Consider the following 23,385-nt stretch of genomic DNA (forward strand, 5'->3'; position numbering starts at 1 on the left):
GGGAAACACTAACATTGTAAAATTAATAATAATAATAATACACACACACACACAGACACACACACACACACACACACACACACACACACACACACACACACACAATGAGATGGGTAAAATAAGATGCTAATGAGCTAACCTTGCCTGATCTTAGAGACATTCACCTTCGTAATATCTCCAAGGTCAGACAGACTTTGTCTCAAAATGTTGCAGAAAAACTACTTCATGCATTTGTTTCCTCCAAGTCGGATTACTATAATTCTCTTTCAGCAGGGGGCTCTTGTAGATCTCTACAGACCCTTCAGCTAGTCCAAAATGCTGCAGCTCGTGTACTGACTAGAACTAGGAAAAGGGACAACATTTCTCCTGTATTGGTTTCTCTTCACTGGCTCCCGATGAAATCTAGAAGAGATTTTAAAATCCTTCTTCTCTCTTACAAAGCTCTAAATGGTCAGGCATCAAGTCATGTTAAAGACTTAATTGTGTCGTACTACCTGTCAAGAACATACCAGTCTGGGTCCGGGAGGCAGACACACTATGTACTTTCAAGAATAGACTTCAAACTTTTCTTTTTGATACATTTCCGGGGGAAGTGGCACCTTGATCTCTTATCTCTCTCTCCCTCTCTGCTTTCATATCATATTACTGCTCGTCACTATCTTTAAATTCCAGTTACTAACCTCTCCTTTTTCTGGGAGCTCCTGAGCTCTCTTAGGTTACTCAAGACTTTTGCCAAACTGTGACGGATTTAGCTGGGCTCTTGTAATATAGCTATAAGTAAGGTCCTTTACCTGCTTTCTGTAAAGTGTCTTGAGATAACACTTTGACGCTCTACAAATGTGACAGACTCCAAACATGCAGCATTTGAATGCAGCTTCCCACCTATTTTTCACAAATATTGATTGATTGATCTGTTAGGTTGGGGTGATTCTGTTATAAATGTTCAATGATAAAATCAGCAGACAGACTGTGGGTTATCTTAACATTTATACTGCAGAAGTCAGACAACATTTCAGAACACACGGCTGATAAATGTTTTATATTAACAGTCTCTCTTTATTGTTAGCAGGTACAGCCTTCACACTTCTTTCTTCACTTCTTTCCCAAAATGCTCCAGAAACAATTTATGAACAAATTAGACAGACGTGTTTTGGCTCGTGGCCTGATGAAATGTTTTGTCCTATAACCCCAAACCTCGGATACTCTGGAAAAAGACATCATGATCACCTTCTACTACATGGAAAAAACTTTTCATGTCTGTAAGATATCCTGCACTTTGATTTCATCTTTTAACGTCTAATGTCAACATTTTTGTTTCATTTATTTATGTTGCATTATTACACATTCATTCAGTAAGAATGTTTTTTGCATGTGTGTCTGAAAACTGTGACGGTCACTGTCGTAGTGTACAAAGTATTAACTGCTTCTCTCTCCCCATTATCAGAAGATTTGACGGGTCCAATCTGGAGCACCTGGGCCGATTGCTTTCAGGGTACATAGGCTCGACCCCAGGGTGGATCTGGCTCTCACTCTATCCACACACAATGACATTTGTTGCCTGCTTGTTTGTGCTGCGGTTGTGCTAATAACTCATTATTTGCAACTTAAACTGTGATCCTTCATCATATATTTCATGGCTGTTGAGCCCGACAGACAGAAAAGGAGAGCTTGTTGAATACAAGTGTGTTGATTCATTTCTACATTTACCTCCAACACTCAAATGAAGCCATGATGATGCCTGATGTCCAAGACCAATCAGGCAAAATGAGCTGTTAATAATTTGAGATGTAAAACAATAAAAAGCTGATTCAATGTGGATATGCAACCCTTGTGATTTAACTACTGGATATCGAAGTGCTCAACAGGGTACTGCAGCAAAAAACACAAAAAGTCCGAAATAAAGCAACAGAAAATTGGAAGAATAAAAATAGTAGATTGCATAAATTCTTGTTTGAAACCTCCCTACAATATCCCAATATAAATTATAAAGATATGTCTAATTCTTACAGACAACAAGTCATGCAAAATGAGCTGTTACTTATTTGTGAGATAAAACAATAAAGTTCTGTGTTTACCTTCAATATAAAGATGAATCTTTGGTGATGTTTCATTGCCGAGCTCATTCTTGGCCTCACAGTAATAAACTCCTCCCTCTGTGGCATTAAAGCTGTAAAACTCTCCTTCAGATACCATCAGGAGTCCATCTGTGTTGATCCTGAACCAGGTGAAGCTGCTGACAGGAGGCTTGGCTCTGCTGGAGCAGCTCAGGTTCACATGAACACCTGCTGACACCGAACCTGATGGACTGATGGACGCTAAAGTGTTTTTAGGAGGGTCTGAAGAAAATGTGAGATAAACATAATTAATTAAAGACACAAACCTCCTCAAAATCCTGACATTCTAACAGGAGGAAATAACAATCTCTGGTTGTCTCACATGAAACACTGAGAGTCTTTGTCTCCTCTGCTGTCTTCACATCTTTTCCTTCATTCACAGGATATGATGCCGAACAGGTGATGTTGTCTCCATCATGTTTGTCCGTCAGAGTGATCTGCTCCTGGATTTTAGTGGTGAAGGTTCCGTCTGTGTTTTCCTCCATGTTGTTGAGAGAGTCTTGTTTGAGATTCCAGGTGAGTTTAGGAGGGGAGTGTGGACAGGGAGTGAAAGCTGAGCAGGTTATAGTGACAGACTCCTTCTCCTTCAGATCTGCTGGGATCTCTAGTTTGGGGCTCGGAGGAGAATCTGTGAGTTCAAATCAAACAAAGATTTCTTCATTCAAAAAAATATTTCATTAACAATTTGGGGATCTTAAAGCAAAAGCTGACACCACTGTCATCAAAAACTATGAATATAAATATTTTCTGTTTCTTAGTGCCAAGATTGAAACCTTTAAAACTCAAGTAAAAACAGTCTCAGGATTTAATCACAGTTCATCTTGTGTTTTGAAAGTAATTTCTAGTTTCTCAATAAAAACCTTTAAAGAAAATTAAACTCTCTTACCTCTGACTGTAATGTGAAGAGGATCACAGATAGCTGTTGACCTGAATGGATAGTTCATAATTCTGAAATAGTATACGCCTGTATATGTTGTCTGTAAGTTATAAATCAGAGTGGTGCAGCTTTTCATTTTCAAGTTTCCAGGTATGTTCATTGGAAATGTGTTCACTGTCCTGCTGCTGTTGAAAACCACATTTCTTGGTCTGGAGGTCTCTCTGACTTCTTTGTACCATATTCCAAATATTTGTCTTGTGATGTTAAACTCTTCTTCTTTTTTTATGACACTAAAGTTACACAGGATTTGCAGACAAGATCCACTCAGTGCGTCCATCTTCTTTGGTGTAGTAATGAAGAGAGCTGTATCTTCAGAACAACCTGCCAAAACACCTGTAATAAAAACAAAACCTAATAAAAACCATGATGTGAAGTATATTCTGCATAAGAAGAACATTTGTTAGACATCAACTATTTTCAGCAGGGCTTCCTGTTATATCTGAGAATGAGCCCTTGCATTATTCTCCGTCTTTAGCTGCTCCCTCCTTTACTCCGTTCACTGACAGGACTGCAGTAACACCCATCACCTGCGATTCAAAAGTAAGTTACTCTTCAAAGTTAAAGTGTTTGATTAACAAAAAAACAAACAAATAAAAGCTGCTTAAAACTAAAACGATGAAATATAAACGGTGTTATAGCTGACCTTACCGAACAAGCCACCAGGATCTTAAACAGAGAAAATGGAGAAGAAAGATGATTTTTAAATTTCAGCAGAACTGCAACAAACCAGTCACCTCACTGCTGAGACACAAAACCCCCAAAAAGATTTAATCTTTTCTTCTTGTACCGTGTGAATGAGGAAGTTTGTGTTCGACACATCTTCTGTTTTATTATTACTTTATTTCCTTTTATGGTAGCATCAACTAAAGATGGACAGTGAAGACGAGAGAGTCTCACTGTCCTTGCAGTCTCCTCGGTCCTCGGCCGAACCGGAAGTAGTTCCAAAGCCGCCATGTTGAGGATCGTCCCAAAGCTCTTATAGTGAACGGAGGAGAGAGGATCGAGGAGAGAGGAGGCTGATCCGAGGAGCGATGACCGAGGAGACACGAGAGCTGAGAGAATTCAAAATGAAATCTTTTAGTCAGTAGAAATTTTTTTATCAGGTAAAGACACTACACACTGTAACTGTGTGTGTTTGATTAGAAATAATACAGTGTGTGTGTGTTTGATGAGAAATAATACAGTGCGTGTTTGTGTGGACATAAACAGCTGAACAACAGTTCGGCTGAACGTGATCAGCTGATGTCGCGTCATGTGACGCTGTCGAGGAAATGACGTCTCATGTGTCTTAAAGCTGATTTCCTCGGTCCTCTCTCCTCGGCTTCGTTTCCTCCGTGCATCTCTGGTGGGCGGGACTAAGACGCAAGTGGAGGAGACAACTCGGAGGACACTCAGTGCAAATAAGGGACTTGGGTTTGAGCCACGGGTGAGTAACACAAAATGAAAACACAAAACAGGCTGACTCCTCTCACTGACACTTTCAATGTTTATTGTTTGGTATTAATGCTATACTGTAACAGTTGATGTAGACAACATCTCTCATTGTTACAATCCTAAAGTGTACCTTTATCTACTTTATCAGTGAAGCAATACAGCGATGTGACACCATTTTCTTCATGTCATGAAAATCAACGAGTTAAAAACATGTTGAATGGTTTAAAGGTGTTTTATGAAGCATTTCTTATCAAACTTCTTACACAGCATCATCAGTTCACTTTAAACCACTTCTCTTTAACTACCTCTACTTCATGAACCACACAGTGACAAACTGAAGCTTTTCACTCAGACGTATTATTACTTACTTAGAGCCTCTTCTGCATCAACATGTTATAAAGTAGACACCAGACTTCAGCTGAAATGAAATGAAAGGTTTTCATTTGGACTCAGACCAAACTACTGACTTTATCATATTTTCTATGTACCAGTCAGAACAGAAAGTTAAACATCAGAGCCCATATTCACAAACATTCAGAGAATCCTCTCAGACACTTCCTATCTCATGAAATTCTAGAAAAATATGTTTGGTTCAGGAACATTCTCAGAATGACTCTGAAGGAGGAAGACACTACATTTGTTTCTTAGTGAGGAGGCGTAGTTACGATGTCCCTGAAGGTACAGCAGACTGTTCTGGGTCTGTCAGTTGTTGTTCTTTGGCCACTCCTGTTGGTCATCTATCACCATACAATGTTTTGGCATTGACTTTCTAGTTCCTGCGTGACAGGAAGTTAACCTAAAAAATGGCACGTGTGCTACAGTGGAGCTGATGTCTGCCCATCCTTTGCCATGCTTCTTTCATAGCCCTGCATGAAGAAGGCCTTACCTTTTCACACTGCTCATCAGTAAAGAATCTCAACATCACGTCGTGGTCCTGAGAGTTTCTGTGTGTTTATCTTGCTGCTGAATGAGGAAATTCAGTGAGATGAGTACATGAGCTGTCTAAGTATTTTATGATTGCGTAACATATTTTACTACATGCAAAAATATTTTATGAAACAAAAAAACATTTCAAAAATTGTTTGAATATTTTCGGAACTGCAAAATATATTTCAAATATATTGGAGTAAACGCCAACAAAATGTGTTCACCTCCATGCAGGTTCACGTGTCGTTCTTGTTCAGAAACTTTTTTTCTTTTTTTAGACACCTGCAACTAATCATTTAAGATCAGAAGCAGGACGCCAGCGCTGTAAACTTCATTTACATGTGAAATGACAGGATCAGAACCTATGTGTTTTATACATGTGTTTTCTACACATGTGAAATATATTTAGCAGTTCCTGAAATATTTTTAGAATTGCCTTTGTGTGTCATTAATTTTTTTGCATGTGGTCAAATGTTTTTCGCATTCATGAAATATTTGCAGTTTTACATTTAGGGCCACCGTAGCCTGGGCCGTTTTCACAATCACGTTCTGAGAATCCTTTCAGGCACCTCCTTACTTAGCATAAAACATCAGGATCAGGATCAACAGGATTTTTTGCCTAGGAGTTATTTAGGAACATTCAAGGAAGTAGACAGAAACTTTTATCTTCATGAGAAGCGTTGTTAACCTTGCTGGTATGACTTTTTTTTTTCCTCAGAAGCTGTCATTAGTTAAAAAAAGAAGAAAAAAATCAATCACAGAATCAAGTCAGGCTTTGTTATTATGAACACTCTGACGCTAAAACACTTTGTGAATAACTTTTATCTTTTCAGGGATCTAGTCCTAACTTTTAGGGGAAATTTCTTAAAATGTCCTAATTCGATGTCTGTTACTAGAATTTTTTCTTTTTTTTGTTTGTTTTTTACCGCTAGGCCATCTGTGCGCCACTAACCAATAACTTTTTTTTACTATGCTTTTACATGTGTCATAGGAAAGTAAACAACTTTGATTACATGCAAAACACACACAGGGCTCTCCTGGGAGAAGAAGAGAACAACCTCCAATATGTTCCAAAATCTAGGGCTATACCTGTAACAATCCCTAAACCTTTAACTAACCTGTGAGGTGGCACCCAGGGCTAAATGTGCCACAACAATGCTTATTCAAAATTGCACATGTTAAGAAGAAGGAAGCACAAACAGTGTGAGGCAGGAAGTTCTGTTCTCATTCATTATATTGTTATCACAGCAGCTACACTGAAACTGTGAGATCTGTTTTATGCACATCATTTAGTTTCAGTGAGAGTACAACAGGCCTTCTCAACACACACTCCTCCATCAGTGTGGATGAAGCAGCCAAGAAGAGCATTATCGGCTGGCTGTCAGTAGATGGCGCCATCAACACTAAAGGTCTGAGTGACAACGTGGATATGGGTGCGCTGTTTGATGTGCCTGTGCCTTTCGGGCAGAAGGAGACAAAAGAGCTGAGAGCTTACTTCAGTCAGCAGGTTGGAGCTGATCTGCCAGCTCAGGTGGAGGCTGAGCTGAAGGCTCTGGAGGACAGAGTGCACAATTAAAAACCTGCTAACATGAAGTCCATCCAGAAACAGTTCACTGATGACTCATGATTTAGACCATCAGGCTGCAATCAGAGTCACTGGCTGAGTTCACATACACAGAGAAGTTTAAAAAATAATAATAATCCAGTTCAGGAAAAGCCAGAGAGATATTGTGTCTCTGTGAACACAGTCAGTGATTTTAGTGAAAATAATCTACGATGCAGATCCTACACATTGACACTACTTGACATTAGTGCTGCAACACAGAGGGACAGGTTTGCTTTGCAACATGAAGGTTAGATTTGTTTGTAGTTGTTCAACTTTGTCATTAAGAGAAGCACATCTACCTCTATTCTCTCACATAACCTGACATTGTCCAAAAGCCCAGTCAGCATGGCTCTGTAGTGCCTTTGTGACCTTTAGCAATACAGTCTCTACACCTCTAATGTTTACAGGCTAATACCCAAAGATTTAGCAAAGTTCTGACAGAGGAGTTTTTAACATTTTATTTACCCAAAAGATTTTAAATGAATTGAAGCATCAGTTCTTTTATTATACTTTATTAAAAGTTTAACAGAATACTTTTGATATTTACATAAACAGAAAGTCCTGTGAGTAGTCAATAGATTAAATCACGTGCCCAGGAATACTATGCATAATCTATTTTGCCACTTTTGTAATGTTTGTGATTACATTCTTTGATTTCAGGTGATGTTTACACAGAAATTTAAAATGTTGGACCAATAAGTGCGACTGAGATTATTAGGTATTTTGAGGAGTCAATGTATTTATTACAGTGCAAACATTGAATAAATATCAGTAAAAGCAGACACTTTGTCTCATGCTGATTTTTTTTTTATAACATGCCTCGTTAAAAAACTTAAAACATTTAAATTAAAAGGTAACACAATGAAGTAAATGTGGATTAAAACTGATTGTGCTTAGTTTACTATAAACCATTAAATGGCTTATAGACTTCTGGATCTTTACACATATATAAGAGGCTGAATATTACATCCACAGCAACAAGATTAGATAAAACATGAGCTGTGATAAGCAGAAAAGAAAACCAAGTTATATCATGAAACTTCATGAAATGCTTTAAATCCACTCATTTGTTCTTGACTTGAGCGTAGATGTCATCTGAGCTGTCAGCAGGCTGTGCTCGGTTGCTTGCTGGCTTGGACACTTTGACCTGTGCATACAGTGTCTCCTGCTGCTGTCCACTGTCCTGCACTGAGACAGAGAGCCGCTCAGGTCTCCGCACTGAAAAGTCGATCTCCTCGTAATGGATGGTTTCCTCTGTTTCAGTCGGTGGTTGATGAAGAGCCACCACATGGCCATCTCTTTGACTCTGAAATCAAAGAAGGAAACGTCACATGTTTCCCTGAGTGATAAAACTTCTGAAGAGAGTCCACCAGGGATTGATTTTTTTTAAGTTTATGTCAACAACTAACAATAACTTACATATTTCCAATCTATATATCTATTATAATCATCTCTTGTTACACCTGACAGTCAACAGCTTCTGCATATGAGGGAAAGGGTTGGAAGTTATGAGGCTACAAAAACTAAAGTTACATATTTGACAACTGGGAAATCAAAAATCAAGTTAAAATCCAGATCAAAGATGTTGCAATAGAAAGTATAAATGAAAACACATTTCATCCATCTGTTCATTTTCCACCACTTGTCCGGGGCTGAGTTGCGGGGTCAGCAGTTTCAGCAGAGACGCCCAGACTTCCCTCACCCCAGACCCTTCCACCAGCTCTTCTGGTGGGACCCCGAGGCGTTCCCAGGCCAGCTGAGAGACTTAAAGCCTCGTTTCCACACAGCAGACCGGTACAGATCAGTACAGTTTGCTACGGTGTGGTTCGATTAAGCCTGATCCCATTTGCGCTATGTAAATAGCGTCATATGAAAGCAGCTAACAGCTAACTAATAAACTCAACAAAGGAGAAAAACTCTACATAAACAAAACCAATTATGGAAGACATCCAGCAGTTTATCTACACTGTCACTGATATGAGATGTTTTTGTGCAAAAACTCAATCCAGCTTTGTTTCAGAGAAGGCTGTTTGCCTCGAGGAGAAATACAGATGTAAACAATCAGCTGTGAATGGTTTAAACCGAGTTTTGTTTACTGTATAGTCACACAGGAAGTGACGATTCTTTCGTCCAATCAGCGGACTGCTGGGTTTAGCTCCACCTTTTCGGCTTGGCTCGACATGCTTGGCACCCCAACGGAAGGGTCCCAAAAAGTGGGAAGGTACGGATCAGTTATTTGGGAATCTTTCCCGGGATTAGTCTATGGAAACGCCGCAAAATGCATGCCATACCGAGACGATGAGAGCAGCAGGCTGGCGTGGGCTTGCTCATAGCCCAACAGCTCTGTGAGGGTCTCTGGTGCCTTAAACTTAGTTTTTTAATGGTGTTGAAGGGTGTTCGAAGTTAAAGGGTTAACCAGGTGTAGACATCTCCCATTTATGGAGATAAATAATCAATGATCGAATAAAATTGTACTACAACTAACATTTCCACAACCAGCTAACCTCTAACAGAGTGTACATTTTGCCTTCACACAGCAGGACACAGTCATTGTCAACACACATATTAACACTAAACACTTTAATTTTTAGTGTTAATGTTTAAAGTCTGAGTTAAGTGTGTTCCCACCTGGTTCTGTTGAGGAGTTTGACGTTTCGACTTTAACCACCTGAAAGACAATAGAGATGTCACCATGATTATTCTGGTGTTGGTGAATTATACTGTTGCTGCTTTTAGAGACTTCATGAACTAGTCCAGATTAGGAGCTACTTCTACATTAAAACTAGAAGATCAAAGTTTGGAAACAACTTGTTAAAAAATAAAAACCTCTTTTGGGAGACGTATTCATCTGTATAAGAATGCAAAGGCACTGATCTTCTGTTGGAAAACACAGACAGCAGATGACGGACTCATTTATCTCCTGACCAAACTAGATTTGTGATACTTACCAAATACAGACAGCGAGGCAGACGACTACGACAAGGATCCCCAAAGCTGAACCCCAAAGATGAGCGTAATCAGAGTTCTCTGTTCAGTGAAAAACAAGTGGAGTCATTATCTTTGTTTTCTTTCAGGTAGTATTATTAGTAATAAGGACAGAAGACGTATTCAGACCACAGGAACTTTGTCATACTTTGAGGAACTGTTTTATTGATTCTGCACCACAGGAACTATGAGCCTTTTTTATCTCCTGTTTTAAAGTAGATATTCTCCCCGCACAAGAGGGACGAGAGCCAATCCAGTACCACAGTGACACTGTTGGACCCCCACCACACTTCATTCATTCTGAAATATTTTAGTTCCTGCTTTAGAGTAGGTACTACTTGTTTCAATCATCATATGTTTTCATTTCTTTAATATGATATCATTATATAAAGGTTCATATCAGCCACCATCATGTCAGTGCAAATGAAGACAGAAAACAAATCAACCATTGTTTGAGAAGTTTCTCTTCAAAATGTCCCCAAAACTGTTTGCTCCCAAAACATTGAATGTCATCCTAGTTATCATCTTTATTATTATTGTTACATTAATATTACAGTAATTTTTAACATGACAGTTGTAACTGTTGCAACACAACTGTAATTACCCACCAACACACACAGACATATGAACACGCACATACACACACAGCCCTTCAACATCCTGAACACGACACACAAGTGTCACAACATGTCATTAGTTCCTTCTCGTTTCTGTACTGTATCATACTGTATTGCTTTTGTGATGTCTTTCCCTCGGCCTGTTCTGTGATTCATCACTGAATGAATAGATTGATTAATTAAGAGAATAAGTTGCATAATTATAAGGTTAAGAAATGGGTGGAAGAAAAACAAGTCACAATCTTTGTAACTTCAAGAAAAGATGGGTGGTATGCAGAAAATTACAGTTAATATTGCAGCGATCATTTTTATAATTTTTTAAAATAAAAATAACAAACAGAAAACAACAGCAAAAAGAAGAAAATAAAATAAGAGTAGTGACGTTAATTCACTTCTAGTTTTTACCTCCAACATTCAAATAAATCCTTGATGATGTCTGATTTCCGAGCTCATTCTTGGCCTCACAGTAATAATCTCCTCCCTCTGTGGCATTAAAGCTGTAAAACTCTCCTTCAGATACCTTCATGGATTAATCTCTGAACCAGGTGAAGCTGCTGACAGGAGGCTTGGCTCTGCTGGAGCAGCTCAGGTTCACATGAACACCTGCTGACACCGAACCTGATGGACTGATTGACGCTAAAGTGTTTTTAGGAGCATCTGAAGAAAATGTGAGACAAACATAATTAATTTTCAAAACAAAATAAAATATACTCAAAATCCTGACATTCTAACGGGATGAAATAATCTCTGGATGTCTCACATGAAACACTGAGAGTCTTATGATGAGTCTTATATGATGCAGAACAGGTGATGTTGTCTCCATCATGTTTGTCCGTCAGAGTGATCTGCTCCTGGATTTTAGTGGTGAAGGTTCCGTCTGTGTTTTCCTCCATGTTGTTGAGAGAGTCTTGTTTGAGATTCCAGGTGAGTTTAGGAGGGGAGTGTGGACAGGGAGTGAAAGCTGAGCAGGTTATAGTGACAGACTCCTTCTCCATCAGATCTGCTGGGATCTCTAGTTTGGGGCTCGGAGGAGAATCTGTAGGTTCAAATCATCATATTTCATCAACAATTTGGGGATCTTAAAGCAACAGCTGACACCACGGTCATCAAAAACTGTGAATATAAATATTTTTCTGTTTCTGAGTTCCAAGATTGAAACCTTTAAAACTCAAGTAAAAACAGTCTCAGGATTTAATCACAGTTCGTCTTGTGTTTTGAAAGTAATTTCTAGTTTCTCAATAAAAACCTTTAAAGAAAATTAAACTCTCTTACCTTTGACTGTAATTTGAAGAGGATCACAATTAGCTGTTGCCCTGTATGGCGAGTTCATGATTCTGAAGTAGTATAAGCCTGTATATGTTGTCTGTAAGTTATAAATCAGAGTGGTGCAGCTTTTTCATTTTCAAGTTTCCAGTTATGTTCATTGGAAATGTGTTCACTGTCCCGCTGCTGTTGAAAACCACATTTCTTGGTCTGGAGGTCTCTTTGTCTTCTTTGTACCATATTCCAAATATTTGTCTTGTGATGTTAAACTCTGCTTCTTTTTTTATGGCACTAAAGTTACACAGGATTTGCAGACAAGATCCACTCAGTGCGTCCATCTTCTTTGGTGTAGTAATGAAGAGAGCTGTATCTTCACGACAACCCGCCAAAACACCTGTAATAAAAACAAAACCTAATAAAAACCATGATGTGGAGTATATTCTGCATCAGAAGAACATTTGTTATACATCAACTATTTTCAGCAGGGCTTCCTGTTATATCTGAGAATGAGCCCTTGCATTATTCTCCGTCTTTAGCTGCTGCCTCCTTTACTCCTTTACTTTTCAGTCAGGACATGAAGAGATGAAAGAAGAAACTCTATCTGCGCTCTTCTCTCTGCTTTGTTTCTACAGGAAGTTCAAACTGTAAAGATGAAACATCTTTGAATGAAAGTGAGTGAACAAACAGCTCACCTGATAGAGAGGAGACAGTCAGTAACATGATGACTGTCAGCATGTTCACTGACAGGACTGCAGTAACACCCATCACCTGGAATTCAAAAGTAAGTTACTCTTCAAAGTTAAAGTGTTTGATTAACAAAAAAACAAACAAATAAAAGCTGCTTAAAACTAAAACGATGAAATATAAACAGGTGTTATAGCTGACCTTACCGAACAAGCCACCAGGATCTTAAACAGAGAAAATGGAGAAGAAAGATGAATTTTAAATTTCAGCAGAACTGCAACAAACCAGTCACCTCACTGCTGAGACACAAAAACCCCAAAAAGATTTAATCTTTTCTTCTTGTACCGTGTGAATGAGGAAGTTTGTGTTCGACACATCTTCATTTTTTTATTACATTTATTTCCTTTCATGGTAGCATCAACTAAAGATGGACGGTTAAGAAGAGGAAGAGAGAGAACGACACCATTAAAGGACCCAGGTCAGACCTGAACCTGGTCCACTGTGATATGGACTCTGTCTTAAATGGTACATGCTCGAACAAACCAGTAACCATTGCACTGAAGGATTTGTTTTTTAAGAGCTTTTTTAGATAAAACATGGATTTAATCATCCTGATCTGGTTACAGACTCTCCTCTCAAAGAGACTTCACACTGCAAACTTTTCAACAGGACTCACAAAACTTCAAACAAACTGGAAGATTCTCTCAGTCACTTTAAATTCAATATTTATTGTTTCGTATTAATGCTATTTGTTATAACATTTGATGTGGACAGCATCACAAATTGTTACAGTCCTAAAGTGTACCTTTATCTACTTTATCAGTGAAGCAATACAGCGATCTGACACAATTCTCTTCATTCCATGAAAATTAATTTAAATTTTTTTTAAAACATGTTGAATTGTTTAAAAGGTTTCCAACCTGTTTTCTCTCTTGTCCAGTTTTCTCTGGATTTTTAAAATAAAGAAGACTGGATTACTTGATTAAATCTGATTACATAATCCCCTTTAATGTGTCATAGAATGAATGTGAAGGACTTGAACCAAACTGTGGACTGTGTTATGATGTCTTCAGAGTGTAGTACACAATAATTTAGTCAACTTTTCATTGCAACAGACATTACACTTCTCAGTAAATATAAGAAAGTGCATGTTATGAAATGAACAACTTCTCCTTCGTACTAACATTTCAAACGTCTCACACAGCATCATCAGTTTACTTTAAACCACTTCTCTTTAACTACCTTTACTTCATGAACCACACAGTGACAGACTGAAGCTTTTCACACAGATGTTTTATTACTTACTTAGAGCCTCTTCTGTTTCAACATGTTATAAAGTAGACAACAGACAGGAGGACTCGCTGCTTCAGGTTAAACATTTAATATGTCTTAAAATGAATTGACATTGTTTTCTGGACTTGCACCAAACTGCTGACTGTGTTGTGTTTGTGGTGAACCAGCCAGAACAAGTCTAGAAAGTTAAACATCTGGTTTACAATAAAACATGTTTTCTTATACATGAAATGTTTACAGCATTAATATGTTTAAATACATTCACGGGGAAAATGGGGAACATGTCCCAGACTGCTTCCTCTTCCTGCATACTAACAAGCTCTTCATGACATAAATTACACATTACAGATGATTAACTAATTATTGCTGCAAAGTAATAATATTTAATGCAGAGGAGTCAGAGAAAAGAGAAACAGAGATTTTGCATTTCAGAGGATCATGAAGTCATCCTCTTCTCCTTCATGATGCTTGAATCATAATCACACTGTTGACATAATCTGCTTCTTCTGCGTCCTGTTTGAGTGAAACAACACAGAGAGAGTGGAGTCAGTGCTGTGTAGTGAGTTTGATGAAGCTCCAAGAGACAAACACTTTGAGTTTATCTCTGTAACTCAAAGTCAGTGTGAAGTAACATCAAGTTTTCATCAAACTCTTTTTCCTGTTACTGTATCTGCTCTCCTGTCGCTGCTGTTGGACCTGAATATATCTAAACATCAGTTTCGCAGGATGAATTTCTTTATGTGACTGTGTTGATCAAAACCTTCAAAGGAAGCTACTCAGAAAATGTTCCTCTTTTACCACACGTGCTTCAATCTCATTTTGTGGAAAGAATGATGAAGCTGTCCTCATCTAGTGTCTTACCTTCTTCACCTGTTTGTTGAAGCATCTTGACTTTAACCAGCTGAAAGAAAAAGACAGCAGATAAAATAAGATCAAAGGGAAACACTAACATTGTAAAAAAAAATACAAACACACACACAGACACACACACACACACACACACACACACGCACACACACACACACAAAATGAGATGGGTAAAATAAGATGCTAATGAGCTAACCTTGCCTGATCTTAGAGACATTCACCTTCGTAGTATCTCCAAGATCAGACAGACTTTGTCTCAAAATGTTGCAGAAAAACTACTTCATGCATTTGTTTCCTCCAGGTCGGATTACAATAATTCTCTTTCAGCAGGGGGCTCTTGTAGATCTCTACAGACCCTTCAGCTAGTCCAAAACACTGCAGCTCGTGTACTGACTAGAACTAGGAAATGGGACCACATTTCTCCTGTATTGGTTTCTCTTCACTGGCTCCCGATGAAATCTAGAAGAGATTTTAAAATCCTTCTTCTCTCTTACAAAACTCTAAATGGTCAGGCACCAAGTCTTGTTAAAGACTTAATTGTGCCGTACTACCCGTCGAGAACATTGCGCTCCCAGAATGCAGGCCTGCTCGTGGTACCTACAGTTTCTAAATGTGCTATAGGAGGAAAAGCTTTTAGTTATCAGGACACACGTCTACCAGTCGATGTCCGAGAGGCAGACACAGCATTTTGTCCTCATGAAACTTTGTTTTAAAAATATAGGCAGGTTTGTCTCACCACTCAAAGATGATAACTGTGCTGTAGAGCAGCACAATTCCCAGGATCTTTAGTGTAATGTAGAACTCAACCCCAAACCTCGGATACTCTGGAAAAAGACATCATGATCACCTTCTACTACATGGAAAAAACTCTTCATGGCTGTAAGATATCCTGCACTTTGATTTCATCTTTTAGACTCTAATGTCAACGTACGTGTTTCATTTATTTATGTTGCATTATTACACATTCATTCAGTAAGAATGTGTTTTCGTGAAAACAAACCAATAACCCAACAGATAGAAAAAGACAGATTGTTGAATGTGTGGATTCATTTACCTCCAACTCTCAAATGAAGCCTTGATGATGTTTGATGTCCGAGCTCATTCTTGGCCACACAGTAATAAACTCCTCCCTCTGTGGCATTAAAGCTGTAAAACTCTCCTTCAGAGACCTTCATGGTTTCATCTGTGTTGATCCTGAACCAGGTGAAGCTGCTGACAGGAGGCTTGGCTCTGCTGGAGCAGCTCAGGTTCACATGAACACCTGCTGACACCGAACCTGATGGACTGATGGACGCTAAAGTGTTTTTAGGAGCATCTGAAGAAAATGTGAGATAAATGTAATCAATTAAAAAAACCCTCCTCAAAATCCTGACATTCTAACAGGAGGAAATAATCTCTGGATGTCTCACATGAAACTCTGAGAGTCTTTGTCTCCTCTGCTGTCTTCACACCTTTTCTTCATTCACAGGATATGATGCAGAACAGGTGATGTTGTCTCCATCATGTTTGTCCGTCAGAGTGATCTGCTCCTGGATTTTAGTGGTGAAGGTTCCGTCTGTGTTTTCCTCCATGTTGTTGAGAGAGTCTTGTTTGAGATTCCAGGTGAGTTTAGGAGGGGAGTGTGGACAGGGAGTGAAAGCTGAGCAGGTTATAGTGACAGACTCCTTCTCCCTCAGATCTGCTGGGATCTCTAGTTTGGGGCTCGGAGGAGAATCTGTGGGTTCAAATCAAACAAAGATTTCTTTATTTAAAAAAATATTTCATTAACAATTTGGGGATCTGAAAGCAAAAGCTGACACCACTGTCATCAAAAACTATAAACATATATATTTTTCTGTTTCTTAGTGCCAAGATTGAAACCTTTCAAACTCAAGTAAAAACAGTCTCAGGATTTAATCACAGTTCATCTTGTGCTTTGAAAGTAATTTCTAGTTTCTAAATAAAAACCTTTAAAGAAAATTAAACTCTCTTACCTTTGACTGTAATGTGAAGAGGATCACAATTAGCTGTTGCCCTGTATGGCCAGTTCATGATTCTGAAGTAGTATACGCCTGTATATGTTGTCTGTAAGTTATAAATCAGAGTGGTGCAGCTTTTCATTGTCAAGTTTCCAGTTATGTTCATTGGAAATGTGTTCACTGTCCCATCACTGTTGAAAACCACATTACTTGGTCTGGAGGTCTCTCCGTCTTCTTTGTACCATATTCCAAATATTTGTCTTGTGATGTTAAACTCTTCTTCTCTGTTTATGATACTAAAGTTACACAGGATTTGCAGACAAGATCCACTCAGTGCGTCCATCTTCTTTGGTGTAGTAATGAAGAGAGCTGTATCTTCAGGACAACCCGCCAAAACACCTGTAATAAAAACAAAACCTAATAAAAACCATGATGTGAAGTATATTCTGCATCAGAAGAACATTTGTTAGACATCAACTATTTTCAGCAGGGCTTCCTGTTATATCTGAGAATGAGCCCTGACATTATTCTCCGTCTTTAGCTGCTGCCTCCTTTACTCCTTTACTTTTCAGTCAGGACATGAAGAGATGAAAGAAGAAACTCTATCTGCACTCTTCTCTCTGCTTTGTTTCTACAGGAAGTTCAAACTGTAAAGATGAAACATCTTTGAATGAAAGTGAGTGAACAAACAGCTCACCTGATAGAGAGGAGACAGTCAGTAACATGATGACTGTCAGCATGTTCACTGACAGGACTGCAGTAACACCCATCACCTGGAATTCAAAAGTAAGTTACTCTTCAAAGTTAAAGTGTTTGATTAACAAAAAGACAAACAAATAAAAGCTGCTTAAAACTAGAAACGATGAAATATAAACAGGTGTTATAGCTGAACTTACCGAACAAGACACCAGGATCTTAAACAGAGAAAATGGAGAAGAAAGATGATTTTTAAATTTCAGCAGAACTGCAACAAACCAGTCACCTCACTGCTGAGACACAAAAACCCCCAAAAAGATTTAATCTTTTCTTCTTGTACCGTGTGAATGAGGAAGTTTGTGTTCGACACATCTTCTGTTTTATTATTACTTTATTTCCTTTTATGGTAGCATCAACTAAAGATGGACAGTTAAGACGAGAAAGAAAGACAACGACACCCACTAAAGGACCCAGGTCAGACCTGAACCTGGTCCACTGTGATACTGCTTTAAATAGTACATGCTCGAACTAACCAGTAACCATGGTAATGAAGCGTTTGTTTTTTAAGAGCTTTTTTAGATGAAACATGGATTTAATCATCCTGATCTGGTTACAGACTCTCCTCTCAAAGAGACTTCACACTGCATACTTTTCAACAGGACTCACTAAACTTCAAACAAACTGAAACATGCTCTCATTCTGACACGAGGACAGGTAGTGTATCGAGGCAAACGCAGACCCAAGATGAGATTTCAATAATCAGTCCTTTATTTCGAGCAGGTTCGGTACACGGGTAGTCAGAGTGGAAAACAAATCCAGAGGAGCAGGCGAAGGTCGTTAACAAAGAGCAGGCAGGAGTCAAACACGAGATCAGGAACAACAAACACTAAGACTCGGTTACACAAGGGGTACATCCCAAGTGTCTTATTTGCAGTCTCTTCGGTCCTCGGCCGAACCGGAAGTAGTTCCAAAGCCGCCATGTTGAGGATCGTCCCAAAGCTCTTATAGTGAACGGAGGAGAGAGGATCGAGGAGAGAGGAGGCTGATCCGAGGAGCGATGACCGAGGAGACACGAGAGCTGAGAGAATTCAAAATGAAATCTTTTAGTCAGTAGAAACTGTCCTTTTGGTTATGAGTAGACTGGATGTTGTTCTTCGGGTGTTTTTTTTTTTATCAGGTAAAGACACTAAACACTGTAACTGTGTGTGTTTGATTAGAAATAATACAGTGCGTGTGTTTGATTAGAAATAATACAGTGTGTGTGTGTTTGATGAGAAATAATACAGTGCGTGTTTGTGTGGACATAAACAGCTGTTCGGCTGATTGACAGCTGAACGTGATCAGCTGATGTCGCGTCATGTGACGCTGTCGAGGAAACAACGTCTCATGTGTCTTAAAGCTGATTTCCTCGGTCCTCTCTCCTCGGCTTCGTTTCCTCCGTGCATCTCTGGTGGGCGGGACTAAGACGCAAGTGGAGGAGACAACTCGGAGGACACTCGGTGCAAATAAGGGACTTGGGATTGAGCCACGGGTGAGTAACACAAAATGAAAACACAAAACAGGCTGACTCCTCTCACTGACACTTTCAATGTTTATTGTTTGGTATTAATGCTATACTGTAACATTTGATGTAGACAACATCTCTCATTGTTACAATCCTAAAGTGTACCTTTATCTACTTTATCAGTGAAGCAATACAGCGATCTGACACCATTTTCTTCATGTCATGAAAATCAACGAGTTAAAAACATGTTGAATGGTTTAAAGGGGTGTTATGAAGCATTTCTTATCAAACTTCTTACACAGCATCATCAGTTCACTTTAAACCACTTCTATTTAACTACCTCTACTTCATGAAACACACAGTGACAGACTGAAGCTTTTCACTCAGACGTTTTATTACTTACTTAGAGCCTCTTCTGCATCAACGTGTTATAAAGTAGACAACAGACTTCAGCTGAAACGAAATGAAAGGTTTTCATTTGGACTCAGACCAAACTACTGACTTTATTATATTTTCTATGTACCAGTCAGAACAGAAAGTTAAACATCAGAGCCCATATTCACAAACATTCAGAGAATCCTCTCAGACACTTCATATCTCATAAAATCCTAGAAAAATATGTTTGGTTCAGGAACATTCTCAGAATGACTCTGAAGGAGGAAGACACTACATTAGTTTCTTAGTGAGGAGGCGTAGTTACGATGTCCCTGAAGGTACAGCAGACTGTTCTGGGTCTGTCAGTTGTTGTTCTTTGGCCACTCCTGTTGGTCATCTATCACCATACAATGTTTTGGCATTGACTTTCTAGTTCCTGCGTGACAGGAAGTTAACCTAAAAAATGGCACGTGTGCTACAGTGGAGCTGATGTCTGCCCATCCTTTGCCATCCTTCTTTCATAGCCCTGCATGAAGAAGGCCTTACCTTTTCACACTGCTCATCAGTAAAGAATCTCAACATCACGTCGCGGTCCTGAGAGTTTCTGTGTGTTTATCTTGCTGCTGAATGAGGAAATTCAGTGAGGTGAGTACATGAGCTGTCTAAATATTTCATGATTGTGTAAAACATTTTAATACATGCGAAAATATTTTATGAAACAAAAAAACATTTAAAAAATTGTTTGAATATTTTCGGAACTGCAAAATATATTTCAAATATATTGGAGTAAACGCCAACAAAATGTGTTCACCTCCATGCAGGTTCACGTGTCGTTCTCGTTCAGAAACTTTTTTTAGACACCTGCAACTAATCATTTAAGATCAGAAGCAGGACGCCAGCGCTGTAAACTTCATTTACATGTGAAATGACAGGATCAGAATCTATGTGTTTTCTACACATGTGAAATATATTTTGCAGTTCCTGAAATATTTTTAGAATTGCCTTTGTGTGTCATTAATTTTTTTGCATGTGGTCAAATGTTTTTCGCATTCATGAAATATTTTCAGTTTTACATTCGGGCCACCGTAGCCTGGGCCGTTTTCACAATCACATTCTGAGAATCCTATCAGGCACCTCCTTACTTAGCATAAAACATCAGCATCAAGATCAACAGGATTTTTTGCCTAGGAGTTATTTAGGAAAATTCAAGGAAGTAGACAGAAACTTTTATCTTCATGAGAAGCGTTGTTAACCTTGCTGGTATGACTTTTTTTTTCTCAGAAGCTGTCATTAGTTAAAAAAAGAAGAAGAAAAACAATCACAGAATCAAGTCAGGCTTTGTTATTATGAACACTCTGACACTAATACACTTTGTGAATGACTTTCATCTTTACAGGGATCTAGTCCTAACTTTTAGGGGAAATTTCTTAAAATGTCCTAATTCGATGTCTGTTATTAGAATTTTTTCCTTTTTTTGTTTGTTTTTCACTGCTAGCCCATCTGTGCGCCACTAACCAATAACTTTTTTTTACTATGCTTTTACATGTGTCATAGGAAAGTAAACAACTTTGATTACATGCAAAACACACACAGGGCTCTCCTGGGAGAAGAAGAGAACAACCTCCAATATGTTCCAAAATCTAGGGCTATACCTGTAACAATCCCTAAACCTTTAACTAACCTGTGAGGTGGCACCCAGGGCTAAATGTGCCACAACAATGCTTATTCAAAATTGCATGTTAAGAAGAAGGAAGCACAAACAGTGTGAGGCAGGAAGTTCTGTTCTCATTCATTATATTGTTATCACAGCAGCTACACTGAAACTGTGAGATCTGTTTTATGCACATCATTTAGTTTCAGTGAGAGGTCAACAGGCCTTCTCAACACACACTTCCCCATCAGTGTGGATGAAGCAGCCAAGAAGAGCATTATCGGCTGGCTGTCAGTAGATGGCGCCATCGACACTAAAGGTCTGAGTGGCAACGTGGATATGGGTGCTCTGTTTGATGTGCCGGTGCCTTTCTGGCAGAAGGAGACAAAAGAGCTGAGAGCTTACTTCAGTCAGCAGGTTGGAGCTGATCTGCCAGCTCAGGTGGAGGCTGAGCTGAAGGCTCTGGAGGACAGAGTGCACAATTAAAAACCTGCTAACATGAAGTCCATCCAGAAACAGTTCACTGATGACTCATGATTTAGACCATCAGGCTGCAATCAGAGTCACTGGCTGAGTTCACATACACAGAGAAGTTTAAAAAAGAATAATAATCCAGTTCAGGAAAAGCCAGAGAGATATTGTGTCTCTGTGAACACCGTCAGCGATTTTAGTGAAAATAATCTACGATGCAGATCCTACACATTGACACTACTTGACATTAGTGCTGCAACACAGAGGGACAGGTTTGCTTTGCAACATAAAGGTTAGATTTGTTTGTAGTTGTTCAACTTTGTCATTAAGAGAAGCACATCTACCTCTATTCTCTCACATAACCTGACATTGTCCAAAAGCCCAGTCAGCATGGCTCTGTAGTGCCTTTGTGACCTTTAGCAATACAGTCTCTACACCTCTAATGTTTACAGGCTAATACCCAAAGATTTAGCAAAGTTCTGACAGAGGAGTTTTTAACATTTTATTTACCCAAAAGATTTTAAATGAATTGAAGCATCAGTTCTTTTATTATATTTTATTAAAAGTTTAACAGAATACTCTTGATATTTACATAAACAGAAAATCCTGTGAGCAGTCAATAGATTAAATCACGTGCCCAGGAATACTATGCATAATCTATTTAGCCACTTTTGTAATGTTTGTGATTACATTCTTTGATTTCAGGTGATGTTTACACAGAAATATAAAATGTTGGACCAATAAGTGCGATTGAGATTATTAGGTATTTTTAAGGTTTTTATGACAGTGCAATGAATAAATATCTTTAAAAGCAGACACTTTGTCTCATGCTGATTTTTTTTTATAACATGCCTCGTTAAAAAACTTAAAATATTTAAATTAAAAGGTAACACAATGAAGTAAATGTGGATTGAAACTGATTGTGCTTAGTTTACCATAAACCATTAAGTGGCTTATAGACTTCTGGATCTTTACACTTATATAAGAGGCTGAATATTACATCCACAGCAACAAGATTAGATAAAACATGAGCTGTGATAAGCAGAAAAGAAAACCAAGTTATATTATGAAACTTCATGAAATGCTTTAAATCCACTCATTTTTTCTTGACTTGAGCGTAGATGTCATCTGAGCTGTCAGCAGGCTGTGCTCGGTTGCTTGCTGGCTTGGACACTTTGACCTGTGCATACAGTGTCTCCTGCTGCTGTCCACTGTCCTGTACTGAGACAGAGAGCCGCTCAGGTCTCCGCACTGAAAAAGCGATGTCCCCATAATGGATGGTTTCCTCTGTTTCAGTCGGTGGTTGATGAAGAGCCACCACATGGCCATCTCTTTGACTCTGAAATCAAAGAAGGAAACGTCACATGTTTCCCTGAGTGATAAAACTTCTGAAGAGAGTCCACCAGGGATTGATTTTTATTTCATCTCAATAACTAACAATAATTTATATTCTTGCAGTCTAACATGGAGCTCAGCGTAGAGAAAGTCATCTCCACTCGAATGACCTCAGCCCCACGGGCAATGAAAGGACACGCAGGAGCAGGAAGCAACCATCCAAAATCTGTGAAGCTCGGTAATTACCTCAAAGCTGCATCATGTCTCTCACAGTCGCTTAAATTTCATTTCTCAGTGACCGCATTCTCATTCAAAATACAGCCTGCTTCAAGAATAATGTTCATGCTGCATTTAATCCACGCAGCTGCTGGCTTCCGCTGCTCGGTGTCACAGGCAGAGAAAAACATCACCATGTTTTACAGCGGTCTCAGGCACATCCTTGTTAACTTTTATTTCGTAAGGAAGCGGGCATCATGGCTGGCACGACTAAGCTCGTTTATGTCACAATAACTTGAAAAAACACAAATACTGTGTCGGGCTAATCCTTAAACCGTGGTTAACTAATCAAAACTGTTTATATGCGTTAATCGGTTCATTCACGACCCGGCTCCTTACGCAATTCACGTGTGTGACAGCGCAGGTGATCAACCTGCATACTCAGGAATGCC

General features: G+C 38.9%; 3 protein-coding genes across 3 annotated transcripts; all 3 read right to left on the bottom strand.

Annotated features, from left to right (window-relative positions):
* Nucleotides 1-1,858: 1,858 nt before the first annotated feature.
* LOC306835168 (myelin-associated glycoprotein-like) lies at nucleotides 1,859-12,648 on the bottom strand (the record flags this gene model as incomplete). The annotated part of the gene is given in 6 exon segments (XM_079361596.1): nucleotides 1,859-1,869; nucleotides 2,076-2,336; nucleotides 2,437-2,742; nucleotides 11,893-12,016; nucleotides 12,018-12,277; nucleotides 12,576-12,648. Coding segments are annotated over 6 exon segments (1,035 nt in total).
* Nucleotides 12,649-13,843: 1,195 nt separating this feature from the next.
* LOC306835296 (uncharacterized protein) lies at nucleotides 13,844-16,036 on the bottom strand. The gene is made up of 4 exons (XM_079361752.1): nucleotides 15,782-16,036; nucleotides 15,464-15,551; nucleotides 14,722-14,761; nucleotides 13,844-14,373 (listed from the first exon to the last, which is right to left on the bottom strand). The coding sequence occupies exons 1-4, from the start codon at nucleotides 15,900-15,902 to the stop codon at nucleotides 14,320-14,322; spliced, it is 303 nt and encodes a 100-aa protein (XP_079217878.1). The 5' UTR covers nucleotides 15,903-16,036; the 3' UTR covers nucleotides 13,844-14,319.
* A 136-nt stretch (nucleotides 16,037-16,172) lies between these two features.
* On the bottom strand, nucleotides 16,173-19,842 carry LOC306835169 (myelin-associated glycoprotein-like; the record flags this gene model as incomplete). The annotated part of the gene is made up of 5 exons (XM_079361597.1): nucleotides 16,173-16,441; nucleotides 16,701-17,084; nucleotides 17,383-17,458; nucleotides 17,582-17,599; nucleotides 19,807-19,842. 5 exons carry the CDS (start codon nucleotides 19,840-19,842, stop codon nucleotides 16,173-16,175), a joined length of 783 nt encoding a protein of 260 aa, XP_079217723.1.
* Nucleotides 19,843-23,385: the final 3,543 nt, after the last annotated feature.

The sequence above is a fragment of the Symphodus melops genome, assembly GCF_947650265.1.
Source record: "Symphodus melops genome assembly, chromosome: 14".
Classification (NCBI taxonomy): Eukaryota; Metazoa; Chordata; class Actinopteri; order Labriformes; family Labridae; genus Symphodus; species Symphodus melops.

What these genes read in the sequence shown, in the direction of transcription:
- LOC306835296 (XM_079361752.1), bottom strand. Translation starts at nt 15,902, where the DNA reads ATGAAGGTCTCTGAAGGAGAGTTTTACAGCTTTAATGCCACAGAGGGA. An exon ending in ACAGTTATCATCTTTGAGTG is followed by an intron (nt 14,762 to 15,463) that starts GTGAGACAAACC and finishes TTTTTCTTTCAG; the next exon opens with CTGGTTAAAGTCAAGATGCT. An exon ending in TCAACAAACAGGTGAAGAAG is followed by an intron (nt 14,374 to 14,721) that starts GTAAGACACTAG and finishes TCACTCAAACAG; the next exon opens with GACGCAGAAGAAGCAGATTA.